We start from the raw sequence: 20,715 nt of genomic DNA on the forward strand, positions 1-20,715 counted from the left end.
CCCTAATGTAAGTTTTTATAGGCAAGCATTTGTAAAGAAAAGCCTTTTCTATATATAAGCAATATTTAAGCTATACTGGAGGGAGTGTTATTAACATATATAACTTCAGGTTTCTATTTGTAAATAAAATAATATATTACAATCAGATGGCAGTGTATTGTCTATATTCAACAGTATTTTACAAATTGCAAGTGTTTGTGTCTAATTGCATGCTAATTTTAAAGTTCTTTTCCACAAATCACTTTAAATGAAATACCAAAATAATTTTGGTGACTGTTAAAATTTCACTGCATTCAGATGTTTATAATTTACCTGGATGATTTTTCATCTTTCTCTTTTGTTTCTAATTCAATAGAGCAAGATAAATAAAAGATAGAAAAGACTTTTTAGGTTGCCTATTTTTGGTCTATCTTGTAGAATATTTTCTTCTCTCTCCAGAGCTTTGTCCGTTCATTTTTTAAATAACTCAGGCAAATGAGAATAACTCTGTAGCACCAACAACAGCAGAAGATTTTTTTCCAAATCCACTAAGCTGATCTGTTACACCATATTTTTAACACCTGAATGTATTGGTTTCTTTGCTAATTTTATTTCTATTACATCTGCTTATTGCAGTTTTAAGTCTCATAAACTTCTAATGTTTTTTTTAAAAATTAGGCTCCCCAGGAGTGAGTAGATAACTGTCAAAGCCACCCTAATAGCTTTTGGCTATAAAATAAATTAAAAGATTATACAGTATGTTCTTTTGTATAATTTATGTTTTATATAGGTATTAATAGATAAATATTCATTATATATGTATATTACATAATGTATACATATAAAAATAAAAATATAATGGAAAGTTCTGTAAGAAGACTTCTTCTTGGTAATCCTTGGTTGACTGATTGATTTCTACTCTGTCTAAACCCCTTAAAGAGATTGGAAATTTTGAATTCCAATTCTTGCACATTTAAGTGCTTTTGACATTAATGAAAGAAAGAAAGAAAGAAATGCAAAAATTATTTTTGCATGAATTCATATGTGTCTGTAGTGCCCTGGTGTATGGATGATATCAATCATAATTAATTTTTAAAAGCTTTTTTGTCCAGGCTTCACTGAAGGCTGACCAAATGCAGTGCCTTGTACATTTGCATTTTAGGTAATTACAGGAAGAAAACAGAAAGACAGTTAAGCCTTACAGAGTTTTATTTTCAGTTAAATTGAAATCGGACTTATTGATTAAGGAAGCACTCTACAGTGTAGTAGATGCATGTCATTAAAAAATATTTTTAATTGGACATAATTGTGTTCAATACACCAGATTTCCAAACGGTTATATTTGGTAATATTGTGCAAAACCTGGAGTATTTGTTTCCAGACATAAAAATTACTTCAAATTAAATTAAGACTGGGCCAATTATCAGTTTCTTATAGCAAAGATATTTTTATTTTTCTGTTATAGCAACCTTAAACTTGAAGCTAACACCCACATAGCAGCCGCTGGGTTCACAGCTGAACATAGACCTTCCCTCTGATGGACATTTCTGTCTGTAGCAGCAGATGCATTTATATGTGTCAGTTTAATTTAATCAGTTTAAAATAAAGTGAGGTTAAATTACAATTTGCTCTTAGTGGTAGTGCACTATGGATGAAATTTGTCTGGTTTTGTCAACTATTCCAGCTGATCATCCAGAAGATGTTTCCGTTTTCTACAAACCTGGTCCTTTCAACTTCAATAGCCAAGTACCATTACAACCAAACAAAACAGTTTTGCTTAATACAGCTCAAGGTGTAGGGATGATTTTCCAATTCCAGTTGGAGACATTATACTTTATCTTTTACAGAGTAGGGGCTGTACATCAGTTGATTTCCATTCCACAAACCTAGCACTGGAAAAAGAAATATGGTTTGTTGCTTTTGCCAAAATAAATGGGACTATAAAAAGGAGAAAAATAATTGGATGCCTTGTTAAATATTCAAAAAAAAAGAGAAGTTCATATGTCAAAGCCAACATCTTCAAACTACTCGGGGTATTTTTGTGTATCCTTCTCTGCTTAATTTCAGCGTGTCAGGTTCTTCCCTTTGATCGCTGGCCATGTTTTTAAGCCTGACTGTCATTAGTGTTCAAACACACTTTTGGCTATTCACTGCTGATTGTGCTACAACTTCTCAAGTCACAGAATTCAAACTTAGTTTTGTAAGGGTATTGCTGCATGTTTCCTCATTAAATTACTGCCAAGCTTTTGAATAATAGCAGTGTATTCTGATTATTGTGAGCCAGTGCACAGAGGAAGAAAAGCTGTTGAGCAATGCAAACATTTTCTTAGCTGAAACTTGTGGCTTAAAATGTTTTGCTCATACAAGCAAGAGACATGTGTGTACTCAGTAAAAGAACTTGAGGATGAAATAGCCAAGCTTCTTGCTGCACTGTGTAATCTTTCATGTAAGCCTGCCTGATTCCACAGGACTGCCTTGAAGAAGTATTTAAAAAAAATGTTAAATGTTTCAGGGAAGATCAGAAAAATATTAACTGATAAATCTATTGTCTGTATAAGGTGAGTTAATTATTATATGGAATGCAGTTAGTGAACATGTGAATAAATGCAATGTATCCAGGAAGAGTTGATACAGCTGCTAAGAGAGGTTGTACTTCAGTACTTTGGAGAAGTCAGGAAGCAATAAAGAAGACCTGGTTGATACGGTCTGTTGGGATTTCCAAGAAGCATTTCCCACAAGGGAAGGTGATTTTTCAAAGAGGAAAGAATCCTGAACTGCAGGATTCCTTGCCACAGGATGTTATGGATGTTAGGTTCTGTGAGCTACAAGACTGATCAGATGAACTTACAAGAGTACAGAGGCATAAGCCCCAGTTTAGAAAATCCCTGGCCACATTTTTCATGTGAGGAAAGTGTTCTGGAAAAGTATTGTTACATTTTCACTGGTTCTCATGGCCTTTCTTTATCTCCCACTGCTGAATGCTGATAGAAACTCCATAGTGTGTCTTTTCTGTGACCCAGAATGGTCTTCTAAGGGTGCAGTTCCACACATGGAAATTTCCAGAAAATATGGTCACTGGAGTTTTCAAACGGCATCGCTTCTGTGTTTTTAATAGATGAACTGTAGTAGTATATGACTTCAGTATAACATATAACTTCAGTATAACACTCTTGTCAAAATGTTTGGTTTTCCAGAGACATGTCTGGTAATCTGGGGACAGATTTGGCCAGTGTGTTCTAATGGTCTTTAGTGTCACTTTCATGAAAGTATTCTCTGTTTATTTTCTTCTCTTTGTCAGTTTTACATGAAGCACTGAAAATATCAAAATATGGTTGTAACTTCACAAACAGTGGCAAAATTTCAAATGAACTTAGATTATTCTAATGTAGTGGAAGGCTTTCAGTATTTTTGCCCTACTTCAAGTCTTCTATAACATTTTGTGTGGAGGTACAATGATCTATAATTTCTATAGTTTTTCCTATTGAAAAATGTATTCAGAAAGTTTCTAACTATCCCTACTTTTTATTATAGTGATATTTTAAAAGGTGTCTAAAAAAAAGTACAAAGTTTATTTTCTGCTATATATACATTTATAGTTTGCAAAATTAGGACTTCTTTTCAAGAAATGTGCTGGAAAGAGACCAGGAAATTGGTATTGTCCTACAAATATCAGTGAAACTGTAAAGAAACTACATAGGTGCTTTTACCATACATACAATATGTCAGTAACAAAATTCAGTTAATATTTTGGAAAACTGCTGAAAGAAAGAAATTATGCATTACTTCTCCTTCCACAGCTTCTGAGAATGTTTCTGGCATCTTTTGGCTCATTTTGTTTGCTAATCAAGTCGACCTAGATATTTATAAATAATCCAAATACCCTCACTGCTGTACACCAGCAATGCAGTTCTTTGCAGAACCACTGGAAAGTGAGGTGGGTTTTTCTCTTCTTCTAGATCTCATTTACATGCTGATTAGCTAAGATCTATATCTTGTATATCAAGAGCTACCAGCTCTTTGAAATTCCCCTTTTTTTTTTCTTCCCCTGAAATTCCTCTTTTTTTTTTCTTCCTAATTTGGGAATGTAGCATGAACAGAACAGCCCCATAGCTGCTGAAAAATCAACTCTTTAAAGATATACACGTTACTTGGAATAAGTCACTCCTTCATCTTCCTTTTCAACAGCTGCCTTATAACTTGGGTTAAAAACTGTGTGAACATCTTACCCCTTGATTATATACAGGTGGCTGACTTCTACACCAGAAACCTTGGCCTTTTTTCTTAGACTGAGATTTTAGCTGCTAAAATTTCTGTTAATAAATCCCAGCTTGACTTCTTGAGTCCATATGTCTGAAAAGTGCTACAGTCCATGGCGACCAGGGTGCCAGTGATTTTTATCTTTTGTGTCATTGTCATGTCATGACAAAACCTTCCCAGCCGGTTCAGATCTCTTGTCGTTTTCTCCTACATACCTTTTTTCAGCCCATTCAGAACTTCCAGATCCTCTTTCTTTCCCTTTAATAAAGGTTCAAATTTTTCTTTTAATTCCTTATGACTTTTTTAACTCTTTCTTTATTTTTTACTGGAAAACTGTTTGTGAAGAAAAAGTGACAGTGAGACACACCATCGTTCTTACAGCACCAAAATGAACAACGAGAAAAATTTGAATTTTAGAATACAACTATAGAATGTATGGCATGAGATTTCCTGCAGGGTTTTATAAAACTATGTCTTACTGACTCACAAAATGTCCTGTTAATCTCAGTCCTGTCTTAGTAGTATTATTTTCCTGAAAAAAAAATATTAGTAGTATAAAGTCAGTTATTTTCTCTGAAAAGTGAGATAGGATTTTTTTTTTTTTATTTTGCATTTATTTCAATTTTATTAATTGATTCTTGCTTCTTCTGGAAAAAGTAATTAAAAGAATTCTTATAGATTATGTCTGTTAATTGGTCTATTTATTTTGATTGGTAGAAAATATATAGGAAAATATGTTTATCTGTGTGTTGGTGTGTGTTTGCACCTGTATGTACTTCCAATTTGAAGAGACAGCTTCTACATTGTTGAGAATTATGAAATATAATATCATTTACAAAGTGCATGAGAACTGCTTCTCAAAACTCAATTTCAGCATTATTCAGTGTGTGCATGGAGCTGAGGTTGCCATCTGCAGAGCTATTAATTTCATGCCTTTCATGTCTTTCCAGCTCTGATAGCCATTGGGAGATACAGCATGACAATAGAGACAGTGGATGTTGGATGGTGCAAAGAGATCACGGATCGTGGAGCCACCCAGATTGCTCAGCGCAGCAAATCCCTCCGGTACTTGGGACTGATGAGATGTGATCAGGTAAGGAGCCTTTTCCTGACCTGGTGCCTCATTCTGAGTGTGATAGTGTTCCTGTGTGTGTGAGGGAGGCAGCAGGATTTATGTTTTTCTGAACAAAAATGTTCAGTATTCACTACTCAAGCAACTGTTCTGGTGTGCTGTGTTCACATAGCTCAAAAGTCACACAGAGGGCTAGAAGGAGCATTATAAATGTTTGCTGATGTAGATTTTCAAAATACATCTGTAGGTTACAGTTGCAGCCTGAGGTGCTCACAAGTTTTTTATAAAATCTGCCCTCTGACAGTTTTGAATACTTTTGTCTGAAAGTGGTTGGCATGTCATGTTATAACTGTGACAGACTACTTTGTTTCTTAAAAAGAAAGGGAAAAAAAATCTTCAGTGTAACTTCAAGAGTGATATAGCAATTTTCCATATGTCTGTGCTCTTGATCATATATCATGGTTTTAAAAACAGAAGGACAGAGATTTTAAGGAAATCATAATGATAAAAAGAGAAAAACAGACTGAGTTTCTTACTATGTAGCTTTATACTCGGAGAATATTAAGAATGTCTACAAGTTTTAGCACTTTATCATTAGAAGAAAAATAGTTGAAGCCAGTCCATCTCCACTTTACCCTGTATATAGCCTTCAGAAATCACGTTTCTGTTTAGAAGAGAGATCAAGTCCCAGGAACATAACAGAATAGCTAAAGGAAAAATCATTGGAGGTCCAGAGTCTCTGACCTTAAGTCTTCACATAACCCTGCAGGGATTGTTTCTTTTCCAGCCATCATCAACAAAACGTCTGGCTTGTGATGCCCATCATAAGCATCTCTCAGGCTTGTGGATTTCTGATTGGATACTCTCTATGGAAAAACAGGTTTTAGTCTAAGAAACTTCATGCTCCAAACCATTACCTTGCATCCTTCACAGTGCACTATAGAAGACAGAGACAAAACACAGTATTTCAAATGGCAAGGAATAATAATGTCCAGGTCAGTGGTGAAATTAGAAATAGCATTTTGCAAAGCCAGCCTTAGGCATTTTCCAGTTTGCAAGAAGGTTGAGCACTTTGGAAGAATTGCTCTGTCTATCAAAGCTGAGTCCACTTAATCTCCTAAACATTAGCGTTTTATAAGAGCCAACAGACAAAAAGAGTGTGTGAATCTCTTTGATGGATTGTGCTAAGATTATGTACTTAGAGAATGTTTAAAGGGTAACTTGACCTTGGGAATTAGACCTGACCTAGAATCATCTAACCACTTCTGCACGTGTATTTATTTTGTGAATTTAGCTAATGTTGAACAATCAACAAGGATCTAATAAGTGCAATAATTTTATCCTGTCTTTAACTGCTATAGAAAATCAATGATCTTGATGTTGAAAACAAGCTCTACTGCCTCATAAGTTAAACTATATGTCATTTTCATAGACATGTACTACAGTCTGTATTCCTTTAATTGCTGGTAAATGCTTTTCTCGTTTTTAAGAGAAGTATACAACACCTTTTGTATTAAAAAAAAGTCAACTGCTAAAAGGAAAAAAAAAGTATTACTTAAGAAAGCTTCAGGGAAGATATAAAAGCACTGTTGACTGTGTGTGCCTTGCGAGTGTGTATGTGAATCTGCAAGTATGCAAAGTATGGTAGATAAAAGATGTTAAGAAATTCGTAAACACTGTTACCGTGAACAGTGTAGTAGCGGGACTACCACTGGGAATTATTTTCTTTGCAAAGCTTTGATGGGAAGAATAGCTCCACAGACAGAATGAAGTAAGTATCCTTGACTTAAGGGATTTTTGGCAGCTAGAAGATGCCAACTCCCTTTTTCCACTGCAAATGAACAGAGAAATTACTGAACAAAATTGCGTTCTCAACTGTCTCTCTCCAGTATCATGCAGAACTAATTTTTTCCAGTGGCTGCTCTATTAAATTAAAAATGTCAGTGTCCAGCACATCATTAAAGAGAATTCCTGAGTGGTGCTGAAGGGTTTATTTACACTCCCGGTTGGCCAAAATTCTTGTCTTTGTACTGTTGTCAGCTTGCAGTGAAGAGAAGGTTTGAAGATTTGTCCCATCTAACCAGGCTTCCTTTTCTGAGGTACTGACTGTTATGCTCATACCAGGTAGCTTTTCTGCCTTTCTAAGAATTCCCAGGCATTTGGAAAGGAAGTACTTAAACACAGTTACATAAGGAACATATGTAAGTAGACTTCAAATGGGTACCACTAAAACACTCTTTATGAGCCAAGCATTTTGGAATTTCTTTGATATGCACTTGACATAAATTAGAGGCGTCAAGGGTCCTCCCCAGAAAGATCAAGAGAGGCTGTGAGCCTGGGTAAAGACAGTCTCTGTTTTATGCCATCGATTATCCAAGTGCCTCCAGGCAATGTGTTTCAGTAGATGCAAAGCATTATTGATCCACACCATGAAAATAATCAAATTATTCATTTTTCATCAAACTGCTATTGCCATGACCTTTCTTTTTATCATTTTTCCTACCATCTTACATGCACACCACAGGAGCAATATGGTCTTTGCCTTAAAATAGATGACATTGTGTTGAGAAATATCATTTAAAAATGCTGACTTTACTATGAGGTCATCATAATGAGAGCATATATTTCATTTGGGACTTTTCTGTATCAGATGGGATTCATCTAAGAGACTATCATCCAGACCTCCTGAAATGTGAAAGTGATCTAGTATAGACTCTAAATGTTCTTAAATACCTACGTTCTGGACAACAGAATTCCCCACTGGTCTACATTCCAACATGAACAGGTACTTGAAGCAGCTAGGCCCCTTCTCCCTTCTGATCTCTCTCACAGGACAGGTTATCGACTGTGCAAATAAATTTTTGTGTACATGGGTATGTGTGCATCTGTGCAGGCACCAGGCAGCCCTCAGGACTGCTCAAGTCATGTGTTCCATAGAAAGAAAATGTTGCTATTCTGAGTCTCTATGTCTTTTGAAAGCAGAAACAGATAAAATCAGTAGATATTTAAGGCCTAAGCAGGACATTTTAGAGGCTTGTAATTGGAAAAGGCATGAAAGAGAAGGCATTTCTGTTTTGCATTCCGGTGTTCTGCCTGTGTTTGCACTGTGCCGCGCTTCCAGGGGCAGTGAGCCAGGCTTTGTTCCTTCTTGTCAGCTCTTCACAGTGCTCTGGGAGCAGGGTGCAACCACAAACTCCCCATTCCTCTGCACAGAGGAGTGCTGTGCTGCTGGGGGCTGCAGCCCAAGGTTGTGTTTTAGGACTGGATGTGGCTGTGTTGGAGCACGTGGTGGGTTGGTGCTGCTTGGGAGCCCAGCAGCTCTTGGTTTGTCACCCCGGAAAACACCAAGAAAAGCATAGCAAGGGGTTATATTAAATTCACTTCAGGTTAGTTCCCCACAGCAGAATGAAAACATGAGTGCTCATTCTTCCAACCAAATTTTAATTGTAGCTCTGTATTTTTTATCACAGCTTAGGAAAGGGGATATTTTAAAGATAATTGAACCTTTCCTTTAATTACTTTAAGTATCTTGAGAAAGGTGTGGGCAGTTACAGGATGCTTTCTTTCCTCCCACAAACACTGACATCAGAATTCCTAAGAGCTTTTCTTGTATCCTAAGGGCATAAAATGATGCCTGCATCAAAATAACAGATTTAAATGCACATTTCAAGTTTTTCTTTCTGAACACAGTGTACTGTACATTCCTATCATTAAACTAACCTAGATCCTATTTACTTCTTCTAGTTAATTAATTAATTAATTAATTAGGTATATTTTTTATTTCATATTTTAAAAAATGGAGGAAAAGGGTGATGTTCTCCATACTATTTATTTCTAGAAATCATTTGAAAGATGTCTTTATAGCACTTCTTTTTTGTGCTCTCACAAGAAGTGAAACAGCTTTACATAGTGGCAGCTTGAAATCTTTACCCTTAGGGAAAATGGCTGGGTATCAACTAGGAAATAGGGACTAAAAATTTGTTGTTTCTTTTTTTTTCTGGGTGATGACTTAACTGGTTGAACAATGTATCACAATAATCTTCCTGCAACTTTTCTCACACACAATTTTCATATTTCAAGATCCTTTTCCTGTAACTGTGGTGCAATTTGTAGCAGTTATCAACAGTGCTCCCACGTAAATGTAGGAGACATTTCTTGGGTAAATAGGCAGAAAAATGACACTGAAAAACAGAGGCCACAAAATTCAATATTCACCACTATGTGTGAATGAAATGAAATAAAGAGAGTCCAACAAAGCCGGCTGTGAAAGGATACACAACTTAGTTAATAAATCATGTTGGCCATTATTCCTTGCTTTTTTTTCCTTGCTTTTTTTCTTTCCATTTTTTGAGATTAATTTCTCAGAAAAGACATGGTTGCTTTTCATGAAAATACTTCTGGAAGCCTGTAGCTTATTCCAGATGACTTTCTCAGATAAATTGTAGCATATATTTCCTATTCTAGTTTTGCTGAGATATTAGAGCACAGAAGTTGATGGTCAGTACAACTGACAAAATGACAAACTATTTTATGTTCCCAGAGGCAAAAAGATAGATGATCCCTAAAAATAAAAAATGGTCAGTTAAGAAATCATTTGCATCTTAAGTAAGAGTAAGATTTTTAGATTATATGTGAATTTTTAATATAATTTATCACTTTGTCCTTCTACAAAACCTGTTTTACAAATATTTGTAAATACATATTCAGTGAAGACCACAAATCATTAGCAAAGTTAGGAATGCAGCTCCTGTTTAAGAGAAACATTTTGACCCATCACTCACAAGCTTTTACTTTACACAGCTAATCTGCAACTGAAGGTAAGTGAAAAAGAGCATTATCTCTTTTATATATCCTAGGTTCTAGAGATAAATCTTTCAATTTCCAATACCTTTTTGAGCTTAAGACTTCTTAATCAATGGCAGAATAGTGAGAATACAGAGCCATGGCTTGTTTTAATGTAATTATCACAGCAATTTGCCTTCCACTTTCAGAAAATGCTATCATTAGCCTGATCAGAAAACCTGCCAAATTGCTACCATTTCTTCTTTTATGTTACAAGGGGCTCATTTTGAGATTTGAAATTATGGTTTTGTGATTTGAAGAGGAATGAAAATATCCAATCCTTCTCTTTAAGAAAAATTCTGTAGCCTTTTTTTCTCTTAAATTACTATAATTTGTTCAAGTACGTTGCTGCATATTAAAAAGGAATTGCTGTATTTTTTAAAGTTTTATATGTATAATGTAGGAGCTGCAATTGATACATCTCTCTATGAATAATGAAGATTTTAGATTCATGAGATCTGTGAATCTCATTAGAAAGAAACCACAGCTATCCCACAACAAAAGAAGAATAGCATTTATTTCACTTTGGTTTTCAATACAACAATTTTAAAAGTCTGAACAATACTACTTTTGGGTTTTTCCCCTTAGCTAACTAGGATAACAGATCCATTATGTGTGTAAACGAAAGCATCTGCTAAAATATACACACAAAAAGAAAAGGTTTTTATACAAGCTAAAGATTTTGCTCTTCTAGTTTAACTGTTTCTTTGCTAAAAGATTTTTATTCTCCAAGCTGATTCCTCTGCAGCAGTTCTATGGTACTGGGCTGAAGATGGAATTTTCCAGAATTAATGAAATTGTCCTTGTTTCTAAAAAGCACCCACCTGAACCATGTCATTCTCTAAGAGAAAGATGGACCCTTAGGTGATGATCAACAGTTCAAAATCATGATAAGGCCAGCTATTAAGGAAGAATGCAATGTGAACTGGTCAGCATCTTTATGAATAAAAAATCAAAAAGGGAGAAATTTATTTAGAAGCATTGCTCCCTGGAACTTCCAGTTATTTTTGCCAGCTGGCAACTTTTGAGAAAGACTTCTCTGTTAGTTTTACATGCCATCATTTTGACAGATATTACAGTAATGTGCTCAAATTATTGTTAATGTAGTCAAATAGGAAGGAAAATATTCAGTGTTATTAATTCAACAGGCAGAAAGTAATCTGAAAGAATATTTATCACTGTATAAATTACCACTGTCATTTCACTGCATCTGGGTCTTTATTAACTGCAATTTTTAGAAGAAAAAAGTTTTTGAAATGTGTGTAATACTGGTAATATTTTTACCTGGAAATATTCCATAGGTGGAGTCTAGAAGTTAATCTGATGAAATGGACAGAATTAGCAAACCAAATAATCTGCCAGCCTGAAGGGCTCCTTTAAAATGGTTTCTCTGCTTTAATAGAAAAATAAACCCTCACAATAAACAAAGGGAATTGAGAGTGAAACCTTTGTTACTTACACAACTTCAATAAAAAATAGTGTGTTGCAGAAAACTCTGCATCCTCACAGAGATCTGAAATGGGTGTTGCTAGTTTGCAGTAGACTGGGAGTTTGGGGCAATACCATTCACATGAGAAAACTACCACAACAATGAATTTCATTCCTTTCAGGTGAGATTTAAACAAGAACTGTAAAGTAGATACACTCCACAGGCAACCTTCCCACACTTCCTGAAATCCTTCCAGAAGTGCTACCGAGGAATATTAGAAGACTTGTGCATTCCATTTATTTCAATTCACACAGCAGAAAAGATTGCAGATATTTCAGTTTACCTACTCCTTTACCTTTACAAATATAAATGGGTAATTAATTTCTAGGATTTAACACAATTTAGTTGTCAAATGTCATGATAATAATAACACTGTACAGATTGTACTTGCTGATTTCATTATTTACGAGTCTACAAATACAGTGTTTTTGTGTGTGTGCAAATGTGATTGTTTTTATTCCTTTTTTTCAATAACATCATCCTCTAGGTCAAAACACATTCTTTTCTCAAGGCGTAAGGGACTTTATTTGGACTATAGGATATTGTGCTAATATTGGTAGTGCTGTTATTTTGTTAAAGTCCTAAACAAGGGTTCTGCCCCTGGGCATAAGGGCAACTGAAACTCTGTGGAATATGTCTGCCTTAGCTGATCAACTGCACTTCACACAAAACGTTTCCAGAAATCTTTAATTTTGTTATGGCTACAGGCAACAGTTATAATTGGGCCACCTGAGAATATAATTCATTCAACTATTAGCAGAAAAAAAATATCAAAGTACACTTTTTATAAGACACTCACTTGAGGAAGCAAAATACAACTTAGAGAAGAGAAAGACTGTGTGAAAATGTTTTGCTTATAACTCTAAGTGTGTATATATTGGATTTTTTGTAAAACATTAGAGAAATAGGAACATAAAAGAGTTTTCCATATCCATCATTATGGATACACACAATGTCTATGAAGTCATTTCTTTAACCATTGCATGCATATTTGGCTTTCAAGCAATACTTCTCTACATGTATTGAGACAGAAGTGCGCACAAATTCCAGTAGCCCTAATGCTGATATACCACTCCATAAGTAAAAAGCCAACAATATTGTAAGAAAGCCCTTTGGAGACAAATCCATTTGCATTTCTTCTGTGTGAAGTTGATTTTGCAAATGTTTGTATGTAGAAATGTTATGATAATACTTGTGCCATTTTTCTAACATAACTATCTGTATGGCAGCCCTAAAATCTTTTGGTCTGAATGATACCTCTCACCTGCTAATATTTCCCTAAAATTCTTAGCAAGTACTAGATTTCTAAGATTAAGCTAGCAGTCATATGTATTACTAGTGCCTTTCTGTGCTGATATTGCTGACTCAGGGTATTATGATTCGGTCTGTTATTTTTTATTAATGATTGATCTATAAAGTTGTGTAATTGTAGATACCAACCTGTGTTGTCCTCAGAAATCAGCCAGCCAATGCCCCTTCCAAGGGCTACATTAGATACTATGCAGATATTATTTTAGCTGTCGTCCTGAATAGTGGTCTGAGGGACACAAGCACATTTTGGTACGAAGTTCTAGTAATGCACCTTTGCACTAATCCAGTTTTGCAAGCTTTAGCTTTTTTATTTATATAACTGCTTATTGGTTTCAGTTATTAACTTGGAATGGAGATATTTTTTTCTTTTCAATTATCAAGTGAGTTTGTCATTAAACTTAAGTCATCAAGATGTGAAGATTTTTAGGTTTTGTTGTTGAAAAAGACCTATCAAACTCTTTAGATTATTGCTGAATACTCATACACTGCATAAAACTTGTAGTTTAAGTGATGACTCTACTTTTGCTTTTCAGTATTGCTCTAGATAACACAGACATTCTTGGCACATTTTAATGGCTTTAGAGTCTGATCCTGATGCACCTGTAGGAGGAGTTTTGGAGATCAGTATGAAATCTTAAAATTCTCGGCAATGTAGTGAAAGAGTATCCAATCCCAGAGAAGATTTCCAGGACATGATATCAACTAAAGACAAGCTAAGGAAAAGTAACTAGGAAAGTCCTGTTTAGGAAAAGCCCTTATACCTCTGTTTCTGTTCCTGAGCAGTAAAAGGAGGTGTCAGTCTCATTAAAAAAAAATGCCTAGTTTGGCTGATGGTTTCAAATGTAATCTCTAATTTACCTCAACAAGATTAGGAAAGCTTGAATTCATCCTTCGAATTTAATAAGATCTGTTGTAGGAGCATAACAAAAACAGTAGGTTAAAAAAAATCCTGGCCCTTTGGAATCATTTTATATCTTTAGAAATTCCTAATTTTATAATCTAGAAATTAAAGAAAACAATGCTGAAATTATCACTAAACCAAATGACACAGCAAATTTAAATGAAAAAAATAAAATTACCTAATAACTATTCTTGCTTGCATTTTGGATTCTTCATGAAGACTTGTGGAAAGTGGCATAACATAAATTTCTGAAGATGTTCTGTGTCAGACAAGTGATGTTTCAAATCAGTAAATGCTGGCAATAGGACTAGATGAGTAAATACAACATGCTAGATCAAAATATGAATGAATATTTTATTGTGAGTAGCTTTCAGTTTACTCTGGGCCTGAAAAAATCAGCTCGTAAGTGTTGGTTACTTTATTCTAGGAAAAATATTCACAGAATGGTGGCAGTTTTCAGGCTTTCTGTTATGGGCAGACCATTTTACCTAAAGGAGAGTAAGAGTGTTGAGCACTGATTTTCCATTTTTCTCAGTATTTCAGCCACTTTTAGCATGTACATAGCAGAGTGATGGTGAAAGTTCTCCAGACAGGCACTCACAAAACCTTTTTGCCAGTGTACCATTCCACAAGGACTCAAAGGGTGTTCTTGTTCTTCTTTCCAAGATGAACTCCTAATTATCACATGAGAAATGTTCTCTAGCACGGATAATATTTAAATACTCTCTGCACAACCACACTATCATTAGGTGAAGAAGTTAAGGAAGTCCTACCCCAGATAACATTTGTCACAAAGTCAAATGCATTATTCTGGGAAATAGGCAATATGTATTCAAGTGTCTTTAAGCAAAATGTATTCAAAATTATGACTTCTAGGTCATAACCTAGGCTCTAATTGAGTTAAAGGGAGATGATACCACTTAGTCTGCCATTTTCTGTAAACCATTTTCTCCTTTGTTTTGTTTTTTCAATCTATTCCTTGGCCTGGAATAAATAGTTATTTCAGGAAGAAAAAATAATTTTCAAACCAGTTCTGTGTTGTTATTTTTGTTTTTTGTTTGATGACCAGGATTTGCAAAACCTATTACTTTCACTCTTAATGATACGGGCTGCATTCTCTCATTATGCGTTAAAATATAATTGAAGAGCGATTCAAATTCAGATGAATGATTATATATTAGATAATCTACGTAGTTTATCTGCAGACAGTAGTCTTTCTTTTGACAACTCAAAAGATGAAGATTAATGAAAGTTCTGTGAAAGAAAAATATAGCATTTTACATCATATTAAGATGTGGAAATTTTTAGTTTTCATTCATTGAACAAGAATGTTTAAGCTCAGTAGAGAAAATTGTTCTGTTTGTGTAATGAACTTATTTTGGGAATGACATTCAGTTCTTTTGTTTTATCACCAGCCAGGCTGATCTTAACAAAGAGACAGAAGCTTGTGTTCTAATGGCTGGGCATAAGACTTCTTTTCATCTCAATCCTACCACTAGGGAAATGATGACAAGGATCCTCACAAAGTTGACTTAGATATTACTTTACACATTCTTTATTAACAAAAAATAAAATTTTATTTCCTTTTTTCCTGTTTTTCAGATAGTGCAGTTTTTAGCCCAGTAGTATGGAGAGTTTTAAATACTAAAAGTTTTTCATTTTTTTTGTGTCTTACCTGACTTTTTTCATGGCAAAGAAAAGGTATCAAAATATTTAGAAAGGGAATATTTTTTTTCTCATCTTTGGATCCAGGTTGGTTGTCCCACTGCCAGTTTTTTTTTTTCTCCTTCTGTTGTATAATCTTACATTGAATTTAGTTTGGCATAATTTTTAAGTCCTTGCTTTTTCCTCTCAGTATTAAGAATATTTATATTTAACTTAAAGTTACATATATTTGATCATTTATCATGAAGCTTGGTAAGGTATGTTTTTCCTTTATCATGAGAGTAAACTCAGTTTTTCAGACTCAAAGTAATTTCTTTCTTTATATGTTATGGTTCCAAATACATCTATAGGATTTGTCATTACTTTACTGTTTAACAACAAGTCATAACAAAAGTTGTTGCCTAGGATTAAACTAATAATTTAAAATATTTGCTTAATGCTCCAGTAAAAAATGGAGAAAAGCTTCTACTCTTCAGGCTTTGGTAATAAAACAGCTGTTTTTGTCAGTGGCACTTCTGCAATGGTTTTATCTGCCTTCCTCAGACTCATGTTTATTTTGTAACTGTGTTTGGCACTTGATGCCAAAAGCTTCCTTCTTCTGTTTAGTAAAGTATTAATAGCAAATAGCAAAAAATTTTATCTAGTAATAATTGTATCAGAAAAAAAGTAGGACAAACAGTTAGAGGTGTTTTACCATAGATTTCTTCATAGGTTTTTAAGACTAAAAGATACCATTGTAACATCCTCTGTCTTCCTAAGTGTCATGGGCCATGCCTAAGTTAGCCTGGTATTAAATGTATCAGCTTAAATCTAGCTAGGCTGTACCTTGGGTACATGTCCTGAGTCCAATACATCTGGCATGGAGAGTGTTTAACTACCTTCCTGTGGGTGAGCATCATCTTTGTAATGAATTCGCTTTGTTTGTTTCTTGTAACGGAGAAAGAATATGCATATAACACTGGCTCTAAAGCTATGATATCCATGCTGTTCTAACAAATAATGCCCAACAGGTAAGTGCTAAATCACAATAACTTCTATGTAGTAGCAAAATTTGCAGCTGTCTAGTAGATAAATAATGCATCTTCTTCAAGCTTCCCATTAAGAAAGAGCAAAATAAGTCACTGTTGGTTGTAAGCCTCTTTGTTGTGGCTGAGTTAACCATTAAGAGGAGTTTCTGGTAGCCTGGTTGATTCCGCCATGGGTCTCTGCAGCATAACTCTAATGAGAAGAGACTTTTGGCTATTTTTTGGATAGGCATAAAGTAGCAAATTACTGCTACTTTGGGGATTCTTGCCTTCCAAGCAATATTTTTGTGAATTGTAGCTTACAATTTCTGAGTATGTATTCAGCTGTAAATATCAAATATTATGGGGGACTTGTGCTATCTCTGATTTCATTTTGCTTTTTCAAAGTCACTTCTTGTTTTTCAGCGCTGAAAGATTTACTGTAACATAGCAATTTGCCAGAGAAGTACAGTTTGTGCTGTGAAGTTAAACCAGTTTTCTATCCAAGTCAGTCTCAGCTAGACAAAACTTCCAATGAAGATTGAGTATTTCTATTATCAAAGTAGAAGAACTGGCTATTAAACCTTTCATTTATCCTTGTCATTGGGTGCAATCACTGTTCAGAAGGAAGCTCTCCTTCTTATCTTTTAAGGACAAAAATATTATTAGATACTGTGGTTACCATGCTTTAAAAATATTTTTCACAAGAAAGATTTTTGTAATAGTAGTAAACATTTTTCAGTCTGGCTTTTTGCTTATGGCCTTAAAAGTGGAACACTGAAGGAAGAAAAGCAAACAATGCCATCAGTTGTACATGCTACTGATGTAGGTGAATCAGTAACTGTAGTTTCAATGCATTTTAAAATGCCTATTGTTCAGCAAAGATTTCAAAGAGAGCCAACTAGAAGTCATGGTTCTTAGGTTAATCTTTTATTTGTCTAAAGGCTGAAGAAAGTTGTTTACCTGAGTGATATGAACTGCAATTGTCTTTAAAATAATTGACAAATTAATCCCCTCACAGCACTGGAGTTGTACGGGTGTTAGGTTTAGCTGGGTTTGTCTGATTACCTTGTTTTGTGAAGAATAAAAGTGCTAACATTGATGTCTCAAATTAAGAGAGACATCCCAGACCCAACCATCTTGTATGTTTTAATTATTGGTACCAATTCTGCAGTGTTATCCTCACAAAAGAAGGCTAAAAAAATCTGCCAGTGATATATGTGAAGACATGCCGGACTTTTACTTTTGGAAAAGGGACATAAAGGAGTAATTGATCTACCTGCAACATAGAATAGTTCATTTTTTTCCCCATCTTTAGTCATGGTATCGATAACTTTTCATTTCAGGCCTGTTGATAGCAACTATACAGTGCAAGTTAATTTCAGTAAAGTTAATTGTGGAGTTACTACTTAGCATTTTTAAATGTCTCCCAAACTGCACCATAAATTAATTAATAGATGTAATCTATTTTCATTTGCCAAAGCCAAAAAAAACCTCACATTTTTAAATGTATGTCTGCTTGAGCAACTTTGAGTAGATAGGTTCTATTTCAAGTTAGAAATCTGGGCAGCATTTTGTTACTCTCAAGTTACTCTGGGCAGCATTTTGTTTAACCTGGATGATAAAACTTCTTCCTTTACAATGAAATCATAGTGGGGTTTGATTTTGTTTTTTTTCATTCTGGTTACAGAATGTAACCAGACATTACATTCTGTATATTTTTTTGTGATAAATGCACCCAAACCTATAGTAACAATGAGGAGCCCCATCCTGGAAGTCCACCCAGGAGTCCAATGCTTTTCCATTCTTCTAGCTTGCCTATTGTTACCCTTTCCTTTCACTTCCTGCGACTCACAGGTTCTGTTCTTCTGTTGCAGGTGAACGAGGCCACAGTGGAGCAGCTGGTGCAGCAATATCCACATATAACCTTCAGTACTGTGCTGCAGGATTGCAAGAGAACACTGGAGCGGGCTTATCAAATGGGCTGGACACCCAACATGTCTTCTGGCTCCTAACTCTCTGTACCAACATGTTCCACTCTGCTGCATTCGGTAGATCTAATGGGGATTGCAGAAGGGTTTATAACCTTTCATATGATGCAATATAGTTGTGAGTTTACAGAGGTTACAGTAAAATGGCAAAAGCTGTACACTGACTTTAACGTACTGTACAACTAAGTACAAATATTGAAGCAAAACTTTAGAAATGCATTGTGGTTTTGTTTGCATAAAAGTGATAAAAGCCTTTGACAAATTTCTTGAAGTGGATTCCTACTAGTTCTCTGGATAGTTTGAGTTATAGATGTTAAGCTTGCTTTCCTCTGTTTACTTTGCCTTGGTCATGTGTGTTTCCTTTGATCTGTAAATGGTAACTCAGTGCTAGCACCAGTGCAGTTGATCAACAGAGGCATGTGTTGAAACTGGGAACTAAACTTGATGCTTTTTATTTACTAAAGCTATGCCAGAGGTTTTAAGATATAGAGTAATAAGAAAATCTACAGTGAATTACCATTTTCTTATCAACATCTTCCTTTTTTTTCTTTAAATATAAGAAGCTGTAGTGATATTAAAATCTTTCCACCTTGACATTTTAATAATGAATAACACTGCTTACCTTAACAATAATAGCGAGCTACACTTCATGAAGACAAAGAATAGCTGAATACAACAACTATCAGAAATAAGTTGGTGATGCTTATTATATTTGGCTGAAAAGATTTTATGTCTATTTTAAATTAACTTGAATCCTCTGACTATGCTGTTCCGTTGATGAATTGGAAAATTCAGATGAATGGGTATAAGTCAATAGCAGGATCCCTCTCATTTCCTGTGTGGTTTTATTTTAGAATGGATCTTCCAATGCAAATAGTGATTACCTTGAGAAGGCCATCTAAACATGAGTCCCATCGTGGGTATCTTTGGTAGGATCAGATGCTTCTTAATACAGTGTGTGCAAGGAGATATCCAAATTAAACATGTAATATGATTCATTTTCTTTGTGGGACTGTTATGGTTTAACCCCAAACAGCAACCAAGTACCACAGTACCAGCCTCTCTCATGCTCTCTCACACATTGCATTTTAAGGAGTTAAATTTTAGCAGGGAATTGTGAAAAATACAGACATTGCAGCTTCAATTTGGAGTTGCCTTAACCTTTAGAGTATTACCATTTGGTTAAGAATGCTGTCAGGTATGTAACACTGGATATTTGTTTTTAAAAGGTTACAGCATTTAAATCCAAACTATGAAATGCTTAAGCTTCAGCTGAAAAGTTGCCATTATTGTCAAAATGTTCTGCTAATCCAGAAGGCCTAATGCAGCATAACATAGAAGCTTGTTTAGTATGGCTGTGTAACCCTGTAAACCTATTTGTTGATTTCCATAGCATAATTTTTTACAACAGAAACATCAGCTCACATTACTTCCAGTGAGGATGTTGAATGTTTTCTTATTAGACTTTTCAAAATGGGGATGAACTAATTTCTCTGGAAAAAAAATATATCGTAAAGATTTTGTTTAAAATAAGTGGTAAATACTTGTGAACATGTGTAATGCTATGCTGTTTATTTACTCCTAAATGGTAACAATATTTTAAGAATAAAGCCAGTGAATTTTTTTTCAGATATAGTACAGAATCTTAGTCAATTTTCTTTTAATGTCTCTTAATGAGTGCATTAAAACTATTTACACAATTTGTAAGTTTCTATTTTTTTGTGAGACCTTTGATCTTGCAATAAATTTTAATAAAATAAGGAAGATGTGATGTTTTCTGTTTATCTGTGCTTCTAACTGTACTTAGACTGTACTAACAGAGAGTCTGAAATCTCCATTGTTGAATAGATAGAACTCACCTGGACATGATCCTTAGTAAACTAGCCCTTCTGTGGCTGACAGAGTTTAATTAGATGACATCCATAGATCTTTCTCCATCTAAAATGTATTGTAACTCTACAGATTTTAAAAATAGTATGGGTCTGGTTGGTTCTCTATTCACTTCAGTCATATAAGTCACTTCCAGTAGTTTTGCCTTTTAATGACTACTCATCTCTCAGCTTTATGAACATAATGATCTATAGATCTCACCATGACTAGTTAATTTTAGTTTTATGTGATATAAGAACTCTAGATAGAAATATGTTTTTCTAATTGCAGTGTTGACACAGATAGTTCCTTGATTTCCTTTTATTAATACTTTC

At 34.7% G+C, this 20,715-nt stretch overlaps 1 protein-coding gene across 1 annotated transcript in view; it reads left to right on the forward strand.

The window, feature by feature from the left end:
* FBXL17 (F-box and leucine rich repeat protein 17) overlaps positions 1-20,271 on the forward strand; it is a 268,473-nt gene extending 248,202 nt beyond the window's left edge. The window contains exons 8-9 of the mRNA XM_054653341.2: positions 5,187-5,329; positions 18,398-20,271. Of these exons, the coding sequence (XP_054509316.2) occupies positions 5,187-5,329; positions 18,398-18,535 (281 nt within the window). The 3' untranslated portion in view covers positions 18,536-20,271. The remainder of the gene's footprint in view (positions 1-5,186; positions 5,330-18,397) is intronic.
* Positions 20,272-20,715: the final 444 nt, after the last annotated feature.

Source organism: Agelaius phoeniceus, chromosome Z, assembly GCF_051311805.1.
Source record: "Agelaius phoeniceus isolate bAgePho1 chromosome Z, bAgePho1.hap1, whole genome shotgun sequence".
NCBI classification, from domain to species: domain Eukaryota; kingdom Metazoa; phylum Chordata; class Aves; order Passeriformes; family Icteridae; genus Agelaius; species Agelaius phoeniceus.